Here is a 26,614-nt window from a genome sequence, read left to right as displayed (position 1 = left end):
ATTAACATTTAATGAAATAGAATTTATTTTATGTTCTACTGTATTACGAACGATGTAATCAAACCTATTAGATTAATTTATACAACCGAGGAACCGGCAAGGACAGTTTCTAAAGCACTTATTTTCTTGGATATTCATGTGTTGTGGTCTCGACGGCGACATTCGATCGAGCTACGGAAGGTCTGGTTAAATAATTAAAGGCCTAATACCATTACCTCCTTGTTCTCCAAGATAATAATGGACCCTATTAGGTCCATTATTAACTGCAAGCTACAAGAGCATTACGGTAAGAGTACGGTCTTAGGCGGGTCCGTTTAGTCTGAGATGTTCTAGTTTATATACCTATAATATGCAGGGGAGCCGCCAGACAGGCCTCAAAGGCCTTCGATTTCGTATGGCACCAAGCAAATTTGCCCAAGTTTGGTGACACTTTGAGAACATTCCTCTAGCTTCACAGTTAATATCGGAATACATGGCGTCAATAAAATTTTTCGTGTCTGTCTCGATTTGTACGTATAATTTGAAGGTGACAAATTTTGTTTTGAGTTTATTTTGTTTTAAACCAAATAATTTTTTAAAAAAGGTATACAAATACCTTTAAATTGTACATTGTTATGTACAATGTACATATTTAAAGTCTATAAAAAGGGATATCAATGATATGAGACATAAGTGTGCGTTAAATTTTATTGTGTTTAAAATATGTCTGTGGTTTAAATTATCGTTATACAAAGAGTTTTAGTTTAGTAATAATAGGAATTATGAGAAGCATACCATATTATAGTTGTACATATACATACATATATATAAAATGTCAAGTGATTATATCTATATACAAGTCTTGTAAAATAATAAACAACTGTCTTACAAACATGCCCAATTGTTTTTAATTTAAAAAATGAAAATATTTCCCATTTGCACCTCGTTTTTTATGTTTTCTTGTTTTGTTCAATTCATTTAATTTTGTTAAAATCTTAGTAATATAATGATCATTATTATTTTAATTACATATTATATCTATCTACCTAAAATAACGTATTAAGTTTTTAAATACAGAATCATAAGTCGAAGATAAATATTATAGATCCAAGCTACCTAAAATCAGGTTTCTTCAGTCTATTTACATAGGTATACAAAAAAAAAGCTAGCGACAAAAACTTTTCTCACACATATAGCATAATATATCTAAATTGGGACTTAGATAAGCACTTATGAATTATGGTATAACAAAATATTAACATTTAGCTACATAATATTAAACCTTCGTAACCTTTGCTTGAGTATTACCTTTCCAGAAACGGATATTTAGCCTTAGTTAATTATAGAATGGCTTCAAAGGTTTGATTGATTACTTAAAATAAGAAATCGATAGTAGCTTGTGTGCAAAAATGTAAATCCATTTTAAGAAATTAATTTTATAAATTTTAAGCAATCACGTTCATTTTATTCACGATATTAGATATTATTTAAAAGCTGAAATTGCGTAATATAATTATTTATTTCCTTTTTTATTCTAGATCTTCAATGAGAGAGTCAAGCTCTTTCTGGAGTGAGAGAGACTTCTCCTTTTGTATGAGGACGTCGTCTTTTAGTCGATCGACATTCGCACTAAGTAGTGTGTTGCCTTTTTTCAAGGCGTTCACTCTTGTTTCATGTCTTTTCAAACGCTTCGTGAGATTGTCTTTCTTTTTAGGCAGCGGCGCGTCCTGAAAATAAATAATGTGTTTTTTTATACGGTTCATATTAAGATTATATGATCTGTGTTCACACACAAACTTGTGCCGTCATATTTCCTGTGCAGTGAAATAGGTATTAATACTGACTAAAATTCTTTTTAGGGGAGCTCTTTTAACTATTTTTATTTAAACAATACTATTTCGTTTAAATTAGCAATACACTGATATTGATAGACGACGATTTATAAATTTAAATTATAACTATGTTTAAAGTTCTAAGATCCTTTAACATTTATATGTATATTATGAACTCAGAAATTAGAATGACAATAATATACGCATACGTTGAAACTAATATTAACGGTCGTAATGTAGTATTTTTTAATTTAGGTATATGCCTATTTTGAGGATTGCAATAGAGAGTAACACGTAATATAACAATTGAAACATCATTTTATACATAAGTAACATAAATATTAGTTCAAAGATGCTACGCTCTACGTGTTAAGTAGGATGGTAAGCATGCGCTGCTTTTACGTCAGTTACTTACATGCAATTTAATAAGTTGGGAAAACTGACTTTACTAAAAACTATGAAATTGTAAAAAAATCACCTCAGGTTCACTTTCACTCTCCGTTTCACTCTCAGTGTCCTGTTCTGTTTCGGTTTCAGTTTCTTCCTCTTCAGTCTCACTCTTCTTTTCTTCTTCAGACTCCTCCTCTTCGTCTTCTTCATCTTCCTCGTCCGTACCAACTTCCTTCATCATAGCAGCCATCTTGTCAACTTCACGTTTCAGTTCCTTAAACTTACGTTTCTCGTCCCTGAAAAATATTTTATTTTTCTTAGTAAACACAAATTAATAAGGTATATTATCTGTAAAATTATTTATCAAAAATTTGATGGCAACAAAAAATAATTCCCATCTCAAAAAAAAAAGATTAATGTCAACTATAATTCTATACATTTGTAAGTAGTGACCCGACCCAGCTAAGCACGGGTGCGTTGCTAATACTAAATATAATAGAGAATGTCAAAATTATCAATGTTTCTAAACTATATTGTCATATATAAAAACCTGCTTTTTGAATCACTCTATCTGTTAAAAAAAGACATCAAAAGAAATGACGTAGTTTTAAAGATTTAAGCATACATAAGGACAAACAGCGGTAACGATTTTTTTTTAAACTATGTACAGATATGATATATTCTATATAATAATATTTTTTTCTAACTTGAGACAAGCTTGCTGGTTCTTTAACGCCATTTTGTATCCCATTCTTTCTCTCTTCATGTTATCTTGCTTCTCCTTCAAATGGCGGATTTTATTTTTCATATTGCGAATTTCTTTCTCCAATCTCTTCTGCTTCTTTTCTTCACTCTCCTCCTGAAACATACAACCACAATTTTTAAGAAATAAAAATATGTTATTTTACTATGAATGCTATCAAAGCAGAATGTAGATCAGAAAAAAATGAGGACTTTAAAATTTACCTCTTCTTCTTCAGATTCTTCTTCTTCGTCAAAGCTTTCATCCTTGGTCACGGACAGTTGCTTGATGGCATGACTGGATCGTCTTGATCCAACATTTGTAGGAATGATTCCCTGTAAACAGGATCAAGTATTTAAGTGGAACAAGTAAAAAACAATCAAAAGTAATTGATAAATATGTCATCAATGTAATATAATAACAAATTGCATAAGTAAATAATATCATGTTGTATGTTAAATATTAATATAAGGATATAATAACATTAGTTAGAATTTATTTAGTTTATACATAATTATAAATTATTTTTATAGTCGCGTAAAGAATAAAATGTAAGCATATTCTATTCGTTACCTCGTCCTCTTGGTTATTAGTAAAAGCATTATTAGTAGTATTAGCGTCAGCGAGGTTTGACTTTAATTGCTGAGCTTCGGGGCAGTTAACGTCTATATTCAATAACCTACACTGCTTTAAAAAGTCAAGCTGACTTTTTTGATAGAAAGATAACGGCTCCTCCGATTTCATTAGCTCGTCAATTTTACCCTGTAAATTAGTAAAAGATGCGGAAAAAATATGGTAAAAAGCGTAAATTTACACAACTTTTTGTGTTAATAGGTATTTTTTATTTGTTATAAATATATTATAATATTATCAAATTAACTCAATAATATATAAATATATTTAAATAGAAAATTATTTATATGTTAAATGGGATTTGTAAAGCATAAAGAAAATATTCGATATATATATTCTTTAACTTACTGAAAGAGCTTGCTCTAATTTCCTTTCTAATTCTGCATTTCGTCTCTTCACTTCTTCTAATTCTGTCTGTGCATCATCTCTTTCTTCTGCTGCTATTAAGTATTGTTTTTCCAAATTATCCGCCGTTTCTTTCGCCTTTTCGACTTCCATTTTTAGATTATTAACTAATCGTTCATCATAGGCATCTGTCACAGATATTACAGTTTTGTGTTGTTCTTGTTTGATAATGGCGCGTTCTCTGGCCAGTTCTGCTTCAAGATTTTGTATCCTAGTCAACAAGCGTTTGTTTTCTCTTTCTTGGGCTTCTTTATTTCTGTAGGAAATATATATTATGAAAACCATTTTTTTAATGAATTAAAGATTTTATAAAATACATGTTATTAGCGTACCTAAGTTCAATAGCTAATAGCTGCTTAGTAGATTGAAGATCGTCTCTAACTTTGTCAATGTCGTCCATTTCGTCAATTTCATCTTCTTCCACAGCCTGAGATGCCTGAAAATATTAAGGTTTTAATTTAATTATTAGCTGCGTAATTTTATATTTATATTAAAGATTAAAGGAAATGATATAAAATACCTCTGCTATAGATACACCCGATGGGGAGGCAGCAAGATTGGCCTGCGACATTGACTTTTGGACTTGTTCTTCTATGGTCATTTGCCTTCTGAACTTTCTTAAGCCTTCTAAATTAGGTTTGCTTCTATCATTTGTTCTTACTTTCTTCAGTTTTACACCTTTTGTTATTTCTCTCAGCAGTTCATTGTGTGAATTAGGTTGTTCAGATTCAAATATAAATTGATCCTTATTTTTGATCACCACTGATTGTGTAATGATTGGTTTTGACCTGAATTTGTAAACGAATTATTTTATAATACAAAAAGGTGAATTTAATATTTTGTATATACTTTGAGCTTTTAAACAAATACATTAAAATGCTTTTTACCTGTCATTACATACAACATGTTTCAGTTTTTTTCCTTGCTCCACTTCTTTCATCATATCACTCCAGTCAGGTCGCTTTCTAGGTCGGCTACGAAGTTGTTCTATCTTTTTCAATTTTGTAGGATCAATAGGTGCCTTTTTAAAGTCTGGTGGTGGTGGGAGCTTCGGTGGCAATGGAGGCGGCATTGGTGGCGGTGCAGGTTTTAGCAGGCCTATAGAGTAATTATAATATTTAAACGTATTATTAGCTTGATTAATTGAATTAAACTCAGAATAAAATATAATAATTTGGATTCGCCTGTTTAAAAACATTTTTTTTATTCAATGGCAATTCTCTAGTTATACTAGTTCCGAATTTACTTTTTTACATCTTATTTCACAGATCTCCCACTTTGATTTACATGCCTACAGAGTAAGAAAGAAAAATATCATTCATCATAGAACTAATCAATTATGAGATATTTTATATATAAATTCTAGGCAGGATGAAGAGGTGCACCCACTCATAATTAAAAATTAAAAATGTATACTGTACTGTACCTATGTACATGTTTCCATCCGCCATTGAAGCAGTCCTGTGTAACTTTATTTTTAACTCAAACACCTTTTATTTTGCACTTCACTGTTTTTTTATTTACTTCGGAAAGTTGAGTTACTTTAAACTAATATTTTTGCAACAGTAATGTGATCTTCTTGCGAGTTCACATTTACACCTGATAGTCGCACGCTTCGCATGCGGAACTACTCGTATCCGCGACTATTTTGGATCTGATTTAGACCACAAACCGTCTAGCACACAGGAGATCAAAAGGAATGGATTGAGAAGAATGTTAACGAGTTGTACTGAGGAAAGTGTCTTTACCATAATATAAGGTTATAGCTACGAATGTATGGCTAGGTATTACAGTTTTGCTAGTGTATTTTTACATTTAGGAATCTAATCACGTTCTGTGCACTTGAAATTACACTTAAAATCTTGTTTATGTAACAAAGCAAAATTAAATGTCACCATATAACCTATGTTTACAATTGAATTATTTTTGTTTCGAACCTCAATTGATAGATTGCCAAAGTTAAATTCATTTCCTATGGCGTGTTCCGTAATTTATATATAGATCTTTTGCCAATAATTAATAGTCGGGGCATTGCCTAGTTCTCTTTAACAATTGTATAGGTATACTTACTTCTTAAGCTTTCGTTCTTGGTTAAAGTGTGTCCTTTTGGAATTTCATTTGCCAGAGTTTTATCAATGTTTTCTTTAACGCGTTCATGCAAAGGATCCCTCCATTTTTTTAGCATAACGTCATCCTTTGATGGTGCTTTTTGCAAGGATGGCTTGCGGGGTGGAAGCTATAAACAAGTTTATAATATATACATAAAAATATAAAATATAATATACATACAAAAGGATTTTCTTTGGATTGAACATTATCATTCTAAAGAACTTTATTTACTTTACCTTGGAAGGAGTTTTGTCAAGGGGCGTAGGTGGTTTTGTTGCCATTTTAGACTTATCCTCAGTCTTCTCTTCTTCTTTTGATTTTTCAGTATTTTTCTCAAGCTTTTTGTTGTCCTTAATGGAGTTACTATTTAAGTTTGAATTTAATTTATCATTAGTTTTTTCATCCGCCTTCGTTTTATCTTTTTTAAGATTGTTTAAGTTGTTAGATGTTTTAGAATCTTTGTCATTTATTGTATTGTTTTGTTTTATCGTATCATTTCTCTCTATTGGTTTTTTATCATTTATACTAACTGTTTTCTCTTTAACTTTGTCATCAATAGTCCTTACGCTTTTAAGAATAGGCCTTTCTGGTAGTTTGTCGTTATTTACTTTATCGTCTGATTTTGTTTTTTCGTTGAACTTTATAGAAGGTTTTACAAATTTTGGTTTATCTTCAGACTTTGAACCTTTGTCGGCTAGCTTAGCTGCTGATGGCTTAACGAGTTTTTCCTCTGATGGTTCAGACACACCGTTTTCAGTTTTTTCTCTTATCGTTGACTGCTTTTTAAGAACTGCTATAATAGGAAAATGGGATATCAATTATTATAACGGTATTTAAATATATACGTATATCCCTAATACGTATACAAGTATCAATGATTATCTGAGTGAAAAATTAAATAAAAAAAAATTAAAAGAGCGAATCTGATTGTTATATTATATGATGGCCATTAAAAGGAAACAACTAAGTTAGGAATCATTTCACAGTGGTTTTATGAATAACGTAACTGTACTACTGACTATAGGAATACCAACTCAGTTGTTTCATTTTGCATCTAAAACTTTAATTTTCTTGCGTAATGATACAGAACAAAACACACTTAAAAATTGAAAGTGATGGAAGCACGTGTTTTGTCCTCGTTTCGATGCATTTGATAGCATTTGCGTACGTAAATAAACATGCCCACTGCCAAAATGGTGGTTGGCCGACCTTCGCTATTTTAACACGATTACATGTTAGAACCCTTCTGACTAATAGGATTATTAATTATGAAATAGAAATAATATACTTATTAAGTATGTAAATAATTCCCTTGTGTTATATAATGATATTATTATTAGAATCTGATCACTTGAATTATTTATACATATTTTTTTATATAATTTTCAGACACAAAGGTCAATGACAACTATATTTTATGAATATTTTATAAGAACATAATATATGTTATAGCAATTAGGTACTTTTGAGTCTAAGACAAACGTTCATAAAGCTCAAATAGCCACTAACGCGAAGTGTTCTTATAAATCATACAGTATCTTCAACATATTCGTTTATTTTGTAAAATGTCTGTCCTCTCTAAAAATATCGCTTCGTTGGCGGCGACCGGCTCGGAATATCTCACAACGCGAACGTTTATTGTACAGTGTCATGCTACTGAAACTTTTTCGATTTTATTTACTTTTACGACTCATTACAATTGAATTAATGCATATGTTTTGCGCAGTATCGCGCCAAATACATTACAAGTTAGTAAATCAATGTCGCAGTATTCGATGGGTTTGTTTAGACAGTATGCTGTTCCATCTGAATCAAGTAAAGTAATTTTATGTTCTAATAAATACTATAATATTATAATGTAACATCAAACATAATTATAATAAACCAAAATATGTTAGATATCGATTCAGAAATAACTATGGGTAAACAACTGATGATGGAAAGCAACAGAGTTCTTTAGTAATAGTGAACTAACAAGGGTAAAATAATAATAGTAACTACTTTTATTATTTTACCCTTGTTAGTTCACGGATTCAAAATAGTTTATATACCTCTGTAAAGACAATTCAATGGAGTTCAATTCAATATACAATAGAAATGTTAAACGTCACAAAAACTTTTTCGTTTAAAGTGTGAAAAAACAAAAAAAAATCATGAGCGAATTTGTTTCTAATAAAACCGTATCAGTTAAAAAATATTTCCTATTGCATATATATAATACATCTAGATTATATATAAATGTATTTAGTAATATCAATTTTGGTCTAAATTCATATATTCTGTACGAATAACAAATAATATACACAATTACTAGCCTTATAATAATTTATGGTAAATAATTAAAAATGCAATACATATATAATTGTTTTTTTTGTTTACGCAATAATATATACATAGATTTATGGAAAGTTTTGTTTGTAAATGCGTTTATATTGATCCATATTTTATTGATTTTAATTGAACTAATGAATAATTATTTTATTTATATATATGTTCTTTGTTCCTACGAATTAAAATTTAGATTGATACTGGCCTTTTTAGGTCTTTGTTTTATCTCAATGGATTATCTTTTTCAATACTTATTTCAACATGGTAAATTTATTTAATACTACCCGTGATGACTTAAGTATAAAATGTTTAAGTTAAAAAATAAATTCAGATTGCTCCGACTTTTGAAACGATATCTAAAAATACTTCTTTACCTTCGTTCTACGACCATGAAATAACGCGTGCAAAACAATGCACCGACCACTGCAGATTGTCTATGAAACAATCGACGAAATTATCACGTATATAAATAAGATATTTCCACCAAAAACGAACACTCAACACGTCACCTCGCAAACTCCAGACTAACAAACTCGTGCTCTCTTGTGGAGAGTCATACTAAGATCCCGAATCCCTGCCAAAGTTTCAGTCAGGTGTTGACGTCACTTGGTAGGCAAATACATATATCAACACAATATTAATATATTTATAATGGTAAATCTTCACTGAAAAAATTGACATAGAAAATGGTTGAACACGTTTTACAGTATCCGAAACACGTTCTTTTAACTTTGTATAGCTTTCAGCTATTTACATTATGTTCTATACTGTTTTTTGTTTTGTTAATTTTGTTGTTATAACCAATTATATATTATGTAGCTGGAGAGAAAATTGTAGCTTTTTTTAGACAACGCTGGCAAAAAAGCATGAGAAAATTATCTAAAGAGAGTTTCTATTATATGATACAGTATATAAGATTTGCAATATTTATACAAAATAAAGAATGTTTCACATCTATACGTATTTAGTTTTTGTGCATAAATTGCAAGAATGTAAATCTAAAGTTTTTCTTTGTATGTTACTCGTTCAATATAAAAGTGTACGCAGCTTTATTATATCGTGACAAAATTGGTATTGGTAGCTGGCACTTACATATATAAATGAATCACATATCCAAATTTTGTTAGCCTAATTAATTGATGACATTATTTAATTTAATAATTATAATATCTATAAAAAATGTTGTTGACAAATGTTCCAACACAAAATGCAGTCTTCGAAATCTTAATATTGTAACATGTTTTATTATTATAATTACAATCATGTTTTTTACACATATATAACAAACGTGTAGATAATATTTATACTAGTAAAATATATACGTACTATGTTATGTACACGTGTATGTTGCTGCGTAGGCACTTATTTCGTCATTTTAGGTAACTATTATTAAAACTTTATCATGTTGTAAACGTAAGTACGAAAGGATAATTTTTTTAAACATCTTATAATGTAATACGTTTGAAGTGAATTTCTTTTGGCATGAAACGATTCATTTTGAAATGTTACATACAAAACCAATCGTCCGTACTCGATATGTACGTATTCAGCATCGTTGAGAAACTCGCAAAAGAAACTGCCATAAATAGCGGAGTCATTTCATATCTACTGTCTTAAGCCTTATTTTATTAGACTCTAGTTTCTACCAGCGATAAGGCGTTGACAATACAACAACAATAACAACAGTCTCTAAATTTCTCATTGCTGAGCTAAGACTTCCTCTCACTTTGAGGAAAAGTTTTGGATATATGCCCTGACAATGTGTATGTAAAATGTAATCTTCAATTGAATAAGTCGTTATAAACAAATTCACTTCCGCGCTGAGTTTGAGGTAATTGACAGATATCATAATTTAATAAAACGTAAAACTGATTGTGAAAACACTGAAATTATCTCATAGATGTGTTATTAAAATACTGTAAGATATGCAATGATAAAAGGTATTGATAACCATAAGTATTCTCTACAACACAAAGAACGCGCCATTAAAAACTCTGTAACTAGTCGATGACATAGCTGGGTTGCTTTTCAGATCAGAATTACGACTTAACAGGAATTATTGAATGGTTTTTTTAATGATAAAGGTAGGCAGACGAGCAAATACCAGGCCACCTAACGGTCACCACCGCCTGTAGACAATGGCGCTTTAAGAAATATAAATCATTCCTAACATTGCCAAAGTGCCACCATGGGAACTAGAATGTTATGTCCCTTGTGTCTGTAGTTACAATGGCTCACTCACCCTTCAAACCAGAAAACAACAACAGTGGGTACTACTGTGTGGCGGGAGAACATTTGAAGATTGGTAGTACCTACCCAGATGGCCTACCATCAAGTAGATATTTCTAGCATTCCAAGCAGTCGTGATTTGTACCCTAGTGTTTTTATTTGCGAACGTACAATTTCATTGTAATTACTGTTACATAATAGTCTATTTTGCGAGATTGTAAGCTTTCGATAGATTACGGATCACAACATACTTCTTTAAATTTATTGCATTATTTTTGTAGATATATCGAAGAGAATTTAAGTTATTTAAAAAAAAACTGATCAAAAGATTACAAACTGTAGAAATATAATACTTATAGATATAAGTTGAATCACCGTTCACAATCAATATATAGTTTACAATCTCGCGAAATACATCTTAACTTCAGAAACTATTTTACGGTGATACGTAGATATTAAATTAAGTACCCAATGTAACAGCTGTTTATTATGGAAGTTTCAAGTTTTTAATGAAATATGAAATACGAAATTATTCTTTTTCTTTAAACAAATTATTTTTCATTTGACAAGCCTGTGTTTAATTCAGATCATTGTTTAAAGTCGATACAATTTTGCTTTAAATCTATATTTATCGAGCATATGTACCTAAAGAACGTCTCTGCAATGCAAAAATTGGCAATGTCACACACGCGCTTAATAAATTTATAGTGCACTCACACACACGAAGGAGGATATCTTTATTTGAAGTGTCCTAGTCTTTGTAAGTGATCTCGATTATAGATCGCAGAGTTTTATGAATGTTATTGATTACATCTTAAAATAGTTTACCGAGATTAATTAATTAATATTAAGATTAATTCTCAGTAAGAATAAACTGTAGCTGGTATAGTATACATACAATGTGTATGATATAGCCAAGTGGATAAAAAAAATAAAGTGAATTTATTTACATAAGAATTAATACCATAAAGTGCTTAAATATATACAAATATGAATTAAAAATAGTTATTGCATAAATCTTGATTCCGTCGAATGGTGGCTATCAGTATATAAAAATACACTATTATGCCCGCCTGGGTAGTTACCACCCACTCATTTTTATTTTTTTTATGGTATAGGTTGGTGGACGAGCAGACGGGCCACCTGATGGTAAGTGGTCACCATCACCCATAAACAATGACGCTGTAAGAAATATTAACTATTCCTTACATCGTCAATGTGCCATCAACCTTGGGAACTAAGTTGTTATGTCCCTTGTGCCTGCAGTTACACTGGCTCACTCACCCTTCAAACCGGAACACAACAATACTGAGTACTGTTATTTGGCGGTAGACGATACGAGCGAACAAAAGATGCGTTTGCGATAAGCATAGCATTTTCAATATATAAGATGGCACGGTTATCACATTATCAAGTACAAAAGATGAACAAAAACACAACTTTTACTGTTTGGTCCAAATCACATGGGACATACGGAACACATTTTCTATACGCTCCGTATTTATAGATTTGTATTTATTTGCGTTACGGGTGCATCCAGAACTTCTTACACTATGAAAGATATAGTGGCGTCCTTTGGGTTCAATGCCTAAGATAGGGAATTTTAAAAAAAGTATTATTATTGAAAGTTATCGTAGATCTTTTGGAAAGCAAAGCGTATGGGTTCTATTTGCTTCCAACAGAACCGAATAATTACATGATAGCACCATTTTGGGTCGGATTCTTCTTTTGATTCAGGTTTTCACTCAAAAAATGTTATCAACGAGGTACTACATCGATATTAATAACTTATTTTTTACGAGCTAATGAGCTGTAACCTTACAAGCTGTTGTTGTTGTGTTGTTGTTGTTGAGCTGTAACCTTAATATGATGCAATTAGCATAAGAGAATTAGCGGTGAATGAAATAATCAATCTCTCTCAAAATAGTAGCTAAGATGCTAACTATGACTCATGTACGTTAATATCACTAAAATCACCGTCACCAATTATTGCTAATTATGGTACTATTCGATACCTCCAACGCATTAGGTCGTATGACAAAATTTGTGATTTTTCAGGAGAGCGATTTTTAACTTTCATATTTGCATTGCTCAGATACCAAACACAGTTTGTGATTAATGTTGGTATACAGCACAGATTGTATGTTAGAGAGTATATAATAAGGCCTATTTATTGAATTAAAAATTCGTATTTTAGTAAAAATCGGGAAAAATTAAAATCTTACTTTGACTTTATTCGAGTGGTCCCTAGGTCTTTACTTCATTACGAAACGATGCATATAATCGTAAGTTATAGTTATAACGTATAATCCACAAACGTTGACCACGCATAAAGTCGCGACTTCTATGTTGCAACGTTTTGCGTCGGACATTTGTAGCAATATTTTGTTCTTTTTACATTATACGACGTCGGAACTGAAGCATGGTTCACATGTGCGCGCTCTAATAGATCAAGGCATATCTTCGCAAGCGAGGATACGACTATATTCGCGGTAGTTAAAATATGTTAAGACTATTAGCCAGTTAAAATATCGGTATTTAAAGAAAATATGAAAATATGGTTTTCACGGATGTGTAGCATTTATATTTAAATACATTACAGTACCAAAATCTCATTTTTGCAAAAAAATCTTGTTACGACCTAATGCGTAGGAGGTGTCGTATTGAAGATGGACCTGTAAAAAAACCTTCTGTCAAATGATGTAGAAAAAATCGGTACAAGATACTTAAATATTCCATTATGGCTGTTTAGACATCCCTTATTGAAAACAGAAATATGTTTTGAATCGGTAATTGTACATAAAGTACTTATGGTCCTCTTTATTTAAAAAATATATTAATATATTTTAAGCGATTTCTGTTTCCGTAAAAATATATGAGACGTAACCTTTATGCAACTCTTCATTAAAAGGATCCGTGTCTAAATATAGCTTTGCTAATTATTTCATATTGCTATAATTTTACAAAATTCTTGGCGACATGTACCTAAAGACTCATATTAGTCACTTCATCGTCAGTAGGTGAGAAGGCATTTTGTCATCAAATTCACATAGTGTAGATGCCAACATAATATTATACAATTATTTATAAATAATTTCTATTCTAACAGCATTTATTTTGAGTCTTAATTATACATATATAAGCGAAATAGGCACCATTCACTGATGAATTACGAATTCATACAAAGTATAGCACCTTAAAACTTAAAATTTAGCAGGTAGGTTCCTTAGGTGACTGTGAAATATATGAAGTATCAATTATAAATAATTTAACTAATAATAACTTCTGACCATTGTGGTCAGAAGTTTTCATTAAAACACAAAGAAATGGGTAATTCCGTAGTTTCGTGCAAAAAGCATTTCCAGGCGAATATGTTTACGAAAAAGAGAACTAATTTTGAATATCAGTAGCTCATCGATTGGGAACATAATCATTTTAAAAGTAGTATTTGGTATTTTACCCTTTTATTAATTAGATTATTATAAAAATACGAAATATTTGCTTCAAAAATCATTCCTCTCTGTTTCCAATCAGGAACCCTGAATGGTTTTTGGATAAAAAAATGATAATCTTCCATATAACAACTATAATGGCTATTAAATAATATTACTAAACTCATGACATATTAATAAATTGTTTTCAATAAATTATTAACGTAGTACAATTAAAGAAATAAACATTTTTTGATTTGTCACAAAAATAATTTCATTACCATCTTTACCCTAAAACTTAGTGCTTGTACGTGATGTTAGACGTTTTTGAAAGCGGTGCAAGTGACAACGTGTTTATACCGATCAGTCAGCCGAGGCCACCGAACAAGGTAGACGTACGCCTATAACTGTCAAAATTATTCACGATATTTATATTATTATAAAAGCTTCGTCCATAAATCACTTCATCGCATTCCTTCGATTTTACAAAGTAAAATAACATAAATAAATATTAATTTCTCGATAAAAACATGCCTTTCTATTTAATTTAAATCTTGTTTTACAATCGATTGTCTAATATATAAACTTACGACGTATCATCGGAAAAAGTTGTTACTTTTCATTCATCTCCATGTCATTCATATCCGTACCGTCCAATTTTTTAATGGAAGGTAATGAATCTATTTGGAAGGAAATGAAAATGTTTATGTGATGGGAAGCTACGAGTTGTATTTCAGTTTTTGAACGTATATAGGTATCAACAATTATCTAGATGTTCGTATTTTTATCATGTTATCCATTTCAGTAACAAAATGGCAAAACCTCTTAAAGAATTAACAAGAGAAGAAAAATTGGCAAATGACAGGCTACGTAAAAGAGAGAAATATATGAAAATAAAAACCTACCCAGAGCTGTATTCTATACAGAAAGAGAAAGAGAGAATAGATAGATATCTAGAAAGAAAAGAAAAGAAAAAAGTTTGTAGTATTAAAGAAATGACTCCTAGAGCACAAAGAGTACAAAGAAGACGAAAACATGATGGAGGAGCCGTATGGGCTCACTTATGCCCAATTTTAAAGATGGTTCATGGTCTAGTGTCATTTAATGTTGTCCATTTTTTATCTGATTCACCGTCTAGCCAATATAGAAATAAAAATATTTTTTATATTAAGATAACAAAACTAAAGGATACTATCCCAAGTATTAACAGAGTCACATGGAATTTTCAAGGGTCTGGGCAAAGGTGCCCCAGATGGCATAGGTGCAGTTGTCAAACGGACTGCAGACAATTTTGTAAAATACGGTGGAGATGTTGGTTCTTTCGAAGACTTCGCTACTGTGATAATCAAAAATATAGAAAACGTACATTTTGACATAGTAACTGAGAATGACATCATACAAAAGAAGTTCCCACCAAAAGTTCCTAGATTTAAAGGAACACTGCAAGTTCATCAAGTCATGTGGACTGCTGCTCAAAAAAAATGTTAGTTTTACGACGTCTTAGTTGTTTTGAATGTCAAGATTGTAGAATGCCTTGTGTGCATAATAAACATTTAGGCATTCTTAATTTTGATAATTACAGTGAAGCACTAGCAGATCAAGTTAATTCTAACGAAGCTGATAACGATCAGTCACAGAGCATAGATATGTCCATAATTTTAAATAATCTGTATAAATCTGATATTTTTGAAAAATTTAAACCTCTCTCAGGGAGCTGAGATGGCCCAGTGGTTAGAACGCGTGCATCTTAACCGATGATTGCGGGTTCAAGCCCAGGCAAGCACCACTATATATATGTGCTTAATTGTGTTTATAATTCATCTCGTGCTCGGCGGTGAAGGAAAACATCGTGAGGAAACCTGCATGTGTCTAATTTCATCGAAATTCTGCCACATGTGCATTCCACCAACCCGCATTGGAACAGCGTGGTGGAATATGTTCCAAACCCTCTCCTTAATGGAAGAGGAGGCCATATCTCAGCTGTGGGAAATTTACAGGCTGTTACTTTACTTTACTTTACAGGGCCAATATATTTACAGCTTTCGCCCTTGTCAAATACAGCTTCAACGTCAAGGGAAGCGAGGTCCCCAAAAGTCAAAATTTTATCCGACGTCCGTTTAATTCGGGAAAATCGTAAATTCTATGTAACCCCAGGTCAAAAAACAATAATTCCAAATAAACTAGATTTATTTAATTCTCAGCACCAGTTACAATGCGAAGCCTATATTAAGTCAAATAAAATAGAAAAAAAAAACAATAAATTATTTGAATCAGATGACAGTGACGATTTAGATATTTTTTAAATTGTATTATGTTTAAACAATGTTATTTAATTTCCAAATATTAAGGTCACATTGTATGATAACTAATTGTATAAAATGGTAAATTTTCTATGACAAATATGTTTATTAATTTTTTTTTTGTATTTTTTTATTAGCTCAGCTTTGTTTTTATTTCGTCGTAGTTTTTCCAGACAGATTTTTTTTCCTAATTGAGTGTTTCATTAATGTTTTACCGACTACAAAATTGTGATTATGCATAAAAATCGAAGGAGAGTTTTATTATATAGGTTTGTTACTGTGATTGGTATTGTATTGATTGTTGAAGTAATTTGATAAATTATCATGGCTATTTCGTGCCTCAAAAATATTTTATACTTACTTTTTTTTAGATATTTTATAATTTTGGTAAAAATTTAAATTAACTTTCTAACATGTCTAATTTTATTAGGCTGATTAAATTAAAGTGTACTTAAATATTATTAAACATTGATTGTTGATTAATAAATCTACAATGTGTATTTTTATATTTCTTCAATCTTACACTTACTATTATGACTTGTTTTATAATTTTAATGTCGTATTTCCTTACCATGTCATCATAACATACCCTGAATTCATTACAATCCTTTACCATTTCATTACCATCCATACCTTAAATTTCAGGAATTATTTTCTCATAAACAATACGAGATATAAAAGTGCCTCCCAAATTTTTTTAATCTAGTAGCAATTTTAGCTTGATTGATTCCAAAAAAACCAAGAAAATATGATTTTTTTTTTTTAATCCGCGGAACGTCCGAATTTGCTCGAAACGGCAGAATGAACCAAATAAATCATTTAAAAAAAATAACATACAGGCCAATAACGGCTAACAAAATACATTGTTTTAAAGATATTGTGGCGTATAAATTGTCTAATCTAGATCTTACGACACAGGATCCAAATGAGCTTTATAATTCATTTTTTGAAGTAATACTAAAAGAATTTAACAATATATTTAAAATGAAATCATGTAATAGTAACACAAAATTAAAGTTTAGTGACTGGGCTACTGTTGGTATTTATAAAAGTAGAAATAAATTATACGACTTATATGATATGAGGCGGTGGAATCGAAGCGTAGCCTTTTTAGAATACGTCATTAAATATTCCAAACTTTTAAAACAGTATGCATTTCTGCTAAGTCCTTATATTTAAAGAAAAAAATTCTGAATTCTGATAATAGAATTAAAGCCACATGGGATGTTATTAGTAGTGTGAGTGGAAAACCCAAAAAGGAAATGATACCAATAGAATTGAACACAGGTAGTAGATACACGAGTTCTGAATTAGAGGTTGCTAATTTATTTGAAACATTTTTTGATAAAGTACCCCATAAAATAACCATTTAAAATCATCTACATCAAATGCAGCTAGGTTATTAAATAATAGTGTTTCTAAATGCGTTATTGATTTTTCATTTGAAAAGGTTTCTGCAATAGATGTCATAAAAGTATTTAAAACTGTAAATATTAAAAAAACTAACGACATATGGGGCATTTCGGTAAAATTTTTTAATAACATCATATACGATATTGCTCCGTATATAGCAGTAATTTTTAACAAGAGTTTGGACACGGGTTCATTTCCTAACTTATTAAAATGTAGTAAAGTTTTACCACTTTTTAAAACTGGAAACAGAAGCGATCCCGGTAATTACAGGCCTATTTCAATACTCCCATCCTTAAGTAAAATTTTCGAAAAAATTATTTTAAATCAACTTCTCGTCCATTTCGGTACAAATGCTATTTTTCATGGTGAGCAATTCGGTTTTAGAAGAGGTCGCTCGACAACTGATGCGGGAATTGCGCTTCTTAAACATATTTACGATGCTTGGGAGAAATCACAGAACGCTATTGGAGTATTCTGTGATTTATCTAAAGCATTCGATTGTGTAGAACACGAAACGCTTCTTTATAAGCTCAAATATTACGGTGTTAAAGGTAAAGCTCTTGATCTCATCGCTTCATATTTAAGTCAAAGAATCCAGCAAGTTTTCATTAATGGAATAAAGTCTTCTGGATCTACGTTAAAAATGGGAGTTCCACAAGGTTCAATTTTGGGTCCCTTTCTATTCCTAGTATATGTAAATGATCTTCCTTTCTATGTTAAGGGTATTTGTGATATAGTGTTGTTTGCTGACGATACTTCGCTGATTTTTAAGGTTGACAGGAAAAAAAATGACTATGACGATGTGAACGGTGCATTATCACAGATACACAATTGGTTTACAGTAAATAATTTAGTTTTGAATGCTCAAAAAACAAAATGTGTAGTTTTTACCCTACCTAATGTTAGCAAGCAAAATTATGACATATCTTTAAATGGTGACCGTCTTGAAGTAGCTGATACTACGGTGTTTTTAGGCGACTTCTCATTTATCATCTCTAACAGGAAGACTCAGCTCCGCAACAAACGCGGTTAGAAAAGTTAGACAACTAACTTATATTGATACCGCTCGTTTGGTTTATTTTGGTTATTTTCACAGTATTATGTCATATGGCATATTACTTTGGGGTAACGCTGCAGATATTGATTCTGTCTTTGTTTTGCAAAAGAGAGCCATCCGGTTTATTTATAATCTTGGAGCTAGAGACTCTCTTCGGGATGTTTTTAACAAAGTGGGAATACTCACTGTTGCGTCGCAATATATTTACAACAATATTATGTATATTCACAGTAACATTGATCACTTTGATAAAATCAGTGATAATCATTGTATGTGCACTAGGAGTAAGGATAAGCTTATAACGCCAAGTTTCCGACTCCGCAAAGTCAATAAATCCTTCTTGGGGCAAGGTATCCGTTTCTATAATAAAATTCCGCAGAAATTTTTTACTTTGCCGTTTAGGAAATTCAAATCGTTTGTAAAAAATACATTGGTAGAAAAAGTATATTATTCGATACAAGATTTTGTAGATGATAAAAAAGCGTGGAGTTAATACCTGTTGACTTCCAAGCAGGATACATTAATTGAAATAATTGTATTCAATTAACATGACGTTGTATTTTTTAAATGTTAAAAAAGAGTAACTACTGAGTTTCTTGCCGGTTCTTCTCGGTAGAATCTACTTTCCGAACCGGTGGTAGCTTCACTTAATTGTAAAATGACGATTCAAAAGTGCTACCTGAATTGTGCCTACTTGAATAAAGTTTATTTTGATTTTGATTTTGATTTTAGAGTGTGTAGACATCCGGATTTCATGAAAGTCCACCCCTAATTTATAAATCTTACAAATTTCACGCGGGTAAATCCGCAAGTTCAACTAGTCTTATGCATGTTATATGGACGTTGGAGTTCAAGATTTCCCTGCTCTATCAGTATGGAACCCCTACCGAATGAATCTGCGGGGGAAGGCTGTCCAATTGGGGGACCTACTTTCCAGCCTGTTATTATTCAACAGGATTGGCGGTGATAGGTAACAGGTGAGTATTGAATTATATGGTAGAAGAAGAGGTGAAAATTCTATTGGAACGTACCAGTGTACTTCCGATTTTGGACATCCATCTTTAGCTGCTCTTCAAAAAACCAGAGGGTTTACTCAAGATGTTGACGTCAAGTTGTAGGCCTAGAGGGAGCGGATGTGTACCAATTTCGGGTGAAAGCCAGAGCGAGTGGCAATCGTCTAAAGCCCGTTAAGGTGGAATAAATCCTGATTAGCAGATTGTAGGAGGACCTAGGGTCGCCAGCAGCAAACCTAGTGACAATAGGAGCGATTCTCCTTCACTTTACTCACGAATGGATTTACGCCAATCACATTCAGGCTGAAGCAGGAGCTTACTGGACATAGTTACTTTTATAATTAGGTCGGAGATGACACCCCCGTCCTCATAAGGCTCAATTGTGAACACAGCGCGACACTCCCCGATGGAATTTGCCGCTTGAAGGCCCCTCAGAAGCATTATGGCCTAGAATGGCGTATATCATGTTCGATAGTGAGTAAACTAATGCTTGATGGTGATAGTTTCTTTCTGTGAAAGTTTCATGTCGCATAAAGAAACCGTAGAGTACGCAGGAACTTGAGGAAAGTGTCTTTGTTGACTCAATCCGCCGAAGAAGACCGGGGGCAAAAGCGTCGACGCTATAGCTTCTCCCTCCGATTTAAAAGTCCATTCCTGCTTCTGGGTTGGAGACGCGCCAATTGTTGGTTCGTCACGATAGCATGCGCGAGCAATTCCATGATGCCTTCCCAAAAGACGAAGCGGATACCTCTGGTTTTAGTAGGCATATCGTGTGTTCTGGGCATCAGGCAAGAAATTAAGTTTTAGTAATATCAAAGTAAATTAACAGCCTATAAATGTTCAATACCGGACTAAGCCTCTAATTGCGTCTAATTAGGTTACGTTAAATATAAGCTTTCAAGAAACGTAAACTTTGCTAACTAATATTAAATTATTATGTGTTAAATAACAGTCTAATATAAATAAAAAAATGAAATATAAATTATTTGAATTGAAGATAAGGAATAGATAAGATTGTCAATTTAATTTAAAATTAAAGTGAAATAAAATGTTATGTCATTTTTAATATCCTGTTTTAACTGTCTTACGTTGCGTAGCGAATTATTAGGTAAACACTGACTTGGTGATACAGAGAAGAAGAAACATTATTATAACTAATCATATTGATGTGTGAAACTGTTGTTTGCATCATTATCATTCATAATGCATATAATAATAATAATAATAGCCTTTTATTCAGATGCATATATATTATAATGCATATACTTTTTTTTAAAATATCATTGAAACATTTTTTTTTTATAATTGGCCATTTTCCGATATACTGAACATATTCATATTTATTTTAATTTAATGTATCATAAAGGTTTTGTTTTTTTTTTCTTTTCTTTTGAAAATAACAGTCAAAATTTCTGCTGAAATAAAGAAAATGATGTAATGGAAACTTTGTGAACTTACGTTTAAGTGGTTTTGCAATTGCAGAGGGTGCAGGTGTAGTGTCACTTTCCGTGTTCTTCGCAGTACTTTCCACGGGTTTCAATTTCTTTTGCAGCCATGCTGGTGGCGCCTCTGTGTCCTTCTCCTTAACCCATGGAGGCCTGAAAGTTTCCCTCTTTGGGACCGTCTCTCTATTCACGTTACCAATGGGCATTTTTGTGTTCTGTGGAGAATGAGTCCGTTATGTGTGTGTGCTTACTATACTATAAAAATAACTCCAAATTAAGTATTATTTTTAGGTAAAAATAGGTGTTCTTAAGTTTCTTTATCTATTATTGATATCATTAAGAAAAAACGAACTTTTTATTTTATTTTCCCTACACTATTATTTTACGGAACAAGTAAATTATGATAACAATTAATAAATTTATGTTTTTTTTTTGTGGTTAGAAACCTATGGTCTTTGCTGGTAATCTGGCAAATTTAAAAGTAAAAAACTGCAATCTCGCAAAAGCGCAACAAATACCAACGTTAACAAACCAGCTATTCTATCAATAATGAAATATCTAATATATTTGCGGCTTATTATTCTAACTTTGAATGTTAATTCGTTCATTCATTCCATCAATATAAATCACGTTCTCATTCAGATAACAAGACCCCGTCATCGACGCATGGAACGATATTTTCAGCACCTACATAAAAAACATCTACGTTGTTATTTAATTTCGTCCTTGCTATTATTTTTATCTAATGAATGGATAGGAACGTTTCAAATTTAAATATGTGTTCTTTTTTCAAATTATTACAATAGTTAACCTTAGAATAATATCGTCATGTAACGTTTATTAAATCAACTGAAATCGTTAATATAAATATAAATTATTGATTAAAATATGACAATATAGTGTATAATAAGACAATTATTGCACAGTTTAAAAAGAGAATATAACAATACAAATAATGAAGAAATCCGGCCTATTTAGTACAATTATTTTTAAATAAGAGGTCGTGTATCATAGCCTTCCTCTTCACAAATTTTAAACAATTTATTCCCAAGCTTATCTAAATTAATTCTACGTAAATTTTCGTCTATATACTACAGATATACCGTTTATAAAAGCTATTATAAAAGCTTAGACAATTTTGGAAATGTAGGTACAAAATAATCGTTTTAATTATTTATTCGTAGTTTTAGTTTCATTTATTACATATATTACTTAATAAAATATAATAACACAATGTTCGAAATTTGAATTAAATGTTAGCATATATAAATCTGACCTACGTGTGTGTGTGGCGTTTAAAGCACAATAGTGGAATACACTTCAAAAGCAATCATTAAGCACGGCACTTTGGTATCAACTTATCATTATTTGAAGTACTTTTTTTTTTACAAAAATTACTTAAAAAAATCAGGACGCGGCGTCGGTCGCGCGTTGTTACGGACTAGCTGCGGAATTTCAGCTCCGAATACACTGGAACTTATAAATAGGTGCGGCAAGATGTGATGTAGATGTAGAACGTATAATTCGGGAATATTAGATCTAAGTATAATTATACAACGCGGACTGCTATTCCGTTTAATTTTGCCGCCGATTTTCAGAATAAGTCACTGGGACTGGTCATAGATAAATATACTTACTTATTTCGTACTATAATTATTGAATGAAGTGTGAACCTATTTCACGAAAGAGGTTAGTTTATTTTTCGCCTCAACAATCGAAATTTCAAAGGATTTGAAAAAAGAACTGCTAGCATTCTTAATAGTCATAATGGTCTGGGAAGTAACTGTTCATATAGTTATATATAAAATATATAACTAGACCTTTGTCAAGTATTGTAATTACTGATATTAAAAAATATCATAAACAATTGCGGAAACGCCATTATGTTATATGTATGTAATTTATCGAGACGGCCAGGCGCGTTTTTAAATAAAACGTTTCAACGTCACAACGTCTATTTTTGATGCCTTCCTGTCTTCTGTTTACGAATGTCGGACATCATTCAGTAGATATTAGAGGATCTATTTAATCACCGGTTAATTTAGCTTCATAATAAGCATACTAGGTTAATTATTGCACTAAAAATACAAAAGAAATGAATATTTATTTTCATACTATTATAATATATATAAATTAAAAGCGGTACGCACTCTCTGGGAATATAAAGTATGATGAAGCTTATATACTAGAGATTGTCATGCTTTTATGCAATACGTCCTTTGTACGAGTTGTCGCATATCCAAAGCGCGCTAAAAGAATCTTTCATATAAAAATCGAATATGATTGATTCGATTATTGAATATTTGTTTATTTTAATTAATATCGTATTGAATAATGACACAAAATACACAATATAGACGAATCAGAATCGTTACATACGCGTTTTGCGATTACAATATTGGCTCATGAACTCTCAATAATATTAGTCGAATTAAACTTAAATGATCGAAGAACTGCTATGATAATCTTCATAGTTGGACCGCCAATTTTTGAATTCAAAATTGCGCGTTTTTGGCCAAGTATAACACGTGGTAGGCGATGAAAAAAATCGTCGTGAGGTAAATTGAACGTATCAGATTATTCAGATGAAATGTTGCCATTTACATGTCTTCCCATTCACGTTGGAGCATCGTGATGGAATAAACTCCAAATATTATCCTCAAAAGGAGTATATTAGTTTTCTTTTTTTAACAGACATGAACTTTGATTCATACCAATCTAATTATTTTAGAAACTAATTCACCTTCACAGAAACGTAAATTAATAAATACAGAATTGAAAGAAAAACGTAATTAAAAACTATTTGGCATAATGTTTACATAATTAGGACTAATGCCAATACCAAGATATTTGGTTTTTATTAGCGGTTTTGTTCAAATTGGGTTTAAAACTGTGACGAGTGTGTCGGAGTATTTTTTTAGTTCCAACGTGAAACCAAATCTTCACTGTCTGTTCAGCAAATATTTTATTGATTGATTGATGATTGATTAGTGAAGATATTTTTTTTCATATAGGTTCATATAATTTTTACTTGGTGGTAGGGCTTTGTGCAAGCCCGTCTGGATAGGTACCACCCACTCATCAGTTATTCTACCGCCAAATAACAGTACTCAGTATTGTTGTGTTCCGGTCTGAAGGGAGTGTGAGCCAGTGTAACTACAGGCACAAGGGACATAACATCTTAGTTCCCAAGGTTGGTGGCACATTGACGATGTAAGGAATAGTTAATAATTCTTACAGCGTCAATGGTGACCACTTATCATCAGGTGGCCCATATGCTCGTCCGCCAACCTATAGCATAAAAAAATAGATTTATAACTTAATGAACTGTTATTTCCAATCAATACAAACGAACTCCAATATCGTGTGGCAGTCATAGCCCGGCGCCACATTTCCTGTTCCGCCTGCGCTTACGCAACTCTCTTTGAACCACTCCTTTATAATTTTGACCACTGAACTGTGACTAAGAATTTGTTTGAAATAGGACACTATGTATTACAGTTGTTTCAATAAACATCTTCAGGTCGTAGGGAATACTAGTAGACTAGCAGTAGTTTAGAATATACCCTTAGGTTGAATGAAAAATCGTCGTCTTGTGTTCTGATGTGTTGAATTGTTGGACTATTTACCTCCTTGGTTAAGTATTTAAACATAATAAGCGTAAATAGTGTTATGGTATCCGCCCAGAATATATTATATTGCTAGGCGTATTGTGATTGGCCGTACTCTTAGATGCAATGCGGTCAATGGGACATTATTATATATTTTGACATTAAATATCTTTACACGTTCGTTACTGCACTGCATTAGATAAATATGTTTTTAATACTATTATATTTGAAACATATTTATGAAAGATTTGAGATGGCCCAGTGGTTAGAATGCGTGCATCTTAACCGATGATTGCGAGTTCAAACCCAGGCAATCACCACTATATATATGTGCTTAATTTGTGTTAATAATTCATTTCGTAATCGGCGGTGAAGGAAAACATCGTCAGGAAGGATGCATGTGTCTAATTTCATCGAAATTCTGCCGCATGTGCATTCCATCAACCCGCATTGGAACAGCGTGGTGGAATATGTTCCAAACCCTCTCCTTAATGGAAGAGGAGGCCTCATCCCAACAGTGGGAAATTTACAGGCTGTTACTTTACTTTTTATTATATTTAATTTCTTAGGAGTACAATTTATTAAAATAAGTAAAGTTAATGCTATAGTTACATTAGTAATGCGACAAGCGACTATTTTTCATTCGTATACTATCAAACTATTCATTCTTATTTAAACAACACCAAGGTTGACGTAAAAGTCTGTATGTGGTAGTCACTTACCATCGGGTGCCCATGGCCCATTTACAATAATTTGGATTTTTTCCTTAATTCAATACAAAGGAAAAACAATGTTCATTATCATATAGAATTGCAAGAAATATCGAAATTACAATAAATAAAAGGTTTTCTATAGGTTTTTTAATATACCTACTTATAAATAAGCCCTGATACCCTTACCTTAGTCTTCAAAGTTTTAGATAGAATCACATACTAAAAAACACCAACAATATAAGAAAATACCACAAATTAATACAGAAATTTTCCGGAGTTTGAACACAAGTTAACCTTCCTTTTTATGTCGGTACATTGATGTAGACTTATTATAAAATGAGTTCTTCTTATAAATATATATTTTTTGGAATATGTGTCAAAAATAAAGTAACTTTAATTTCTATTAAATTGCAACTAGATAATTATTGTTGAATATTGAATAAGAACAATAAAGGAAAATGTTAGCAAAGTATTTTTCTTCGCCTTTGATATATTGCAAATATCCTTAAAAGTAATGGTCTCTTGCTTGTCAATTATAAAAACAGCATATGTCCCTCCTTGCGGCTTTAGTTTGCTTTCTACCAAATTTCATCAAATTCGGTTTTGAGTTATGGTCGTGAAAAAGTTACAAACTGATAGACTGAGTTACTTTCTTTTTATAATATTCGTAAATATTATTTTAACTACACTTTTCGTGGAACAAGAATTTAACACACAAGCCTACTTCACTTTATGCAAGTATTTAATAAATAAAAATTTTAACAAAAAGAAATCTGACTTCAAACAAATCACTATTTTAAAATAAATAAATACGCACTAAAAAGTAATAAAAATAACTGCGTATTCAACATATTTTTTAGAGTCCTCCTAAGTAAAATGAAATGAAAAATATTAGACTACTTAAAAGTCGATTTATTATTATATTTGGAGCCGGTGATAAAAAAAAAATACAGACGAATTGATAACCTCCTCCTTTTTGAAGTC

At 31.5% G+C, this 26,614-nt stretch overlaps 1 protein-coding gene across 1 annotated transcript; it reads right to left on the bottom strand.

The window, feature by feature from the left end:
- Positions 1-1,453: 1,453 nt before the first annotated feature.
- LOC124533152 (glutamic acid-rich protein) lies at positions 1,454-22,758 on the bottom strand. Its single transcript, XM_047108317.1, has 13 exons — positions 22,583-22,758; positions 21,320-21,521; positions 6,327-6,883; positions 6,052-6,217; positions 4,869-5,079; positions 4,502-4,769; positions 4,314-4,417; positions 3,925-4,237; positions 3,517-3,705; positions 3,168-3,278; positions 2,909-3,060; positions 2,290-2,497; positions 1,454-1,706 (listed from the first exon to the last, which is right to left on the bottom strand). The coding sequence occupies exons 2-13, from the start codon at positions 21,510-21,512 to the stop codon at positions 1,509-1,511; spliced, it is 2,670 nt and encodes an 889-aa protein (XP_046964273.1). The 5' UTR covers positions 21,513-21,521; positions 22,583-22,758; the 3' UTR covers positions 1,454-1,508.
- Between the last annotated feature and the right edge of the window lie 3,856 nt (positions 22,759-26,614).

Source organism: Vanessa cardui, chromosome 10 (assembly GCF_905220365.1).
Source record: "Vanessa cardui chromosome 10, ilVanCard2.1, whole genome shotgun sequence".
In the NCBI taxonomy this organism is placed as follows: domain Eukaryota; kingdom Metazoa; phylum Arthropoda; class Insecta; order Lepidoptera; family Nymphalidae; genus Vanessa; species Vanessa cardui.
This window is presented reverse-complemented; position numbering and strand designations above follow the sequence as displayed.

Excerpts from the sequence above, each read along its gene's own strand:
- LOC124533152 (XM_047108317.1), bottom strand. The coding sequence starts at position 21,512 with ATGCCCATTGGTAACGTGAATAGAGAGACGGTCCCAAAGAGGGAAACT. Across the intron at positions 5,080-6,051 it reads CAAGAACGAAAGCTTAAGAA|GCCTGCTAAAACCTGCACCG; the intron begins GTAAGTATACCT and ends ATTACTCTATAG. Across the intron at positions 1,707-2,289 it reads AGAGTGAAAGTGAACCTGAG|GACGCGCCGCTGCCTAAAAA; the intron begins GTGATTTTTTTA and ends ATTTATTTTCAG.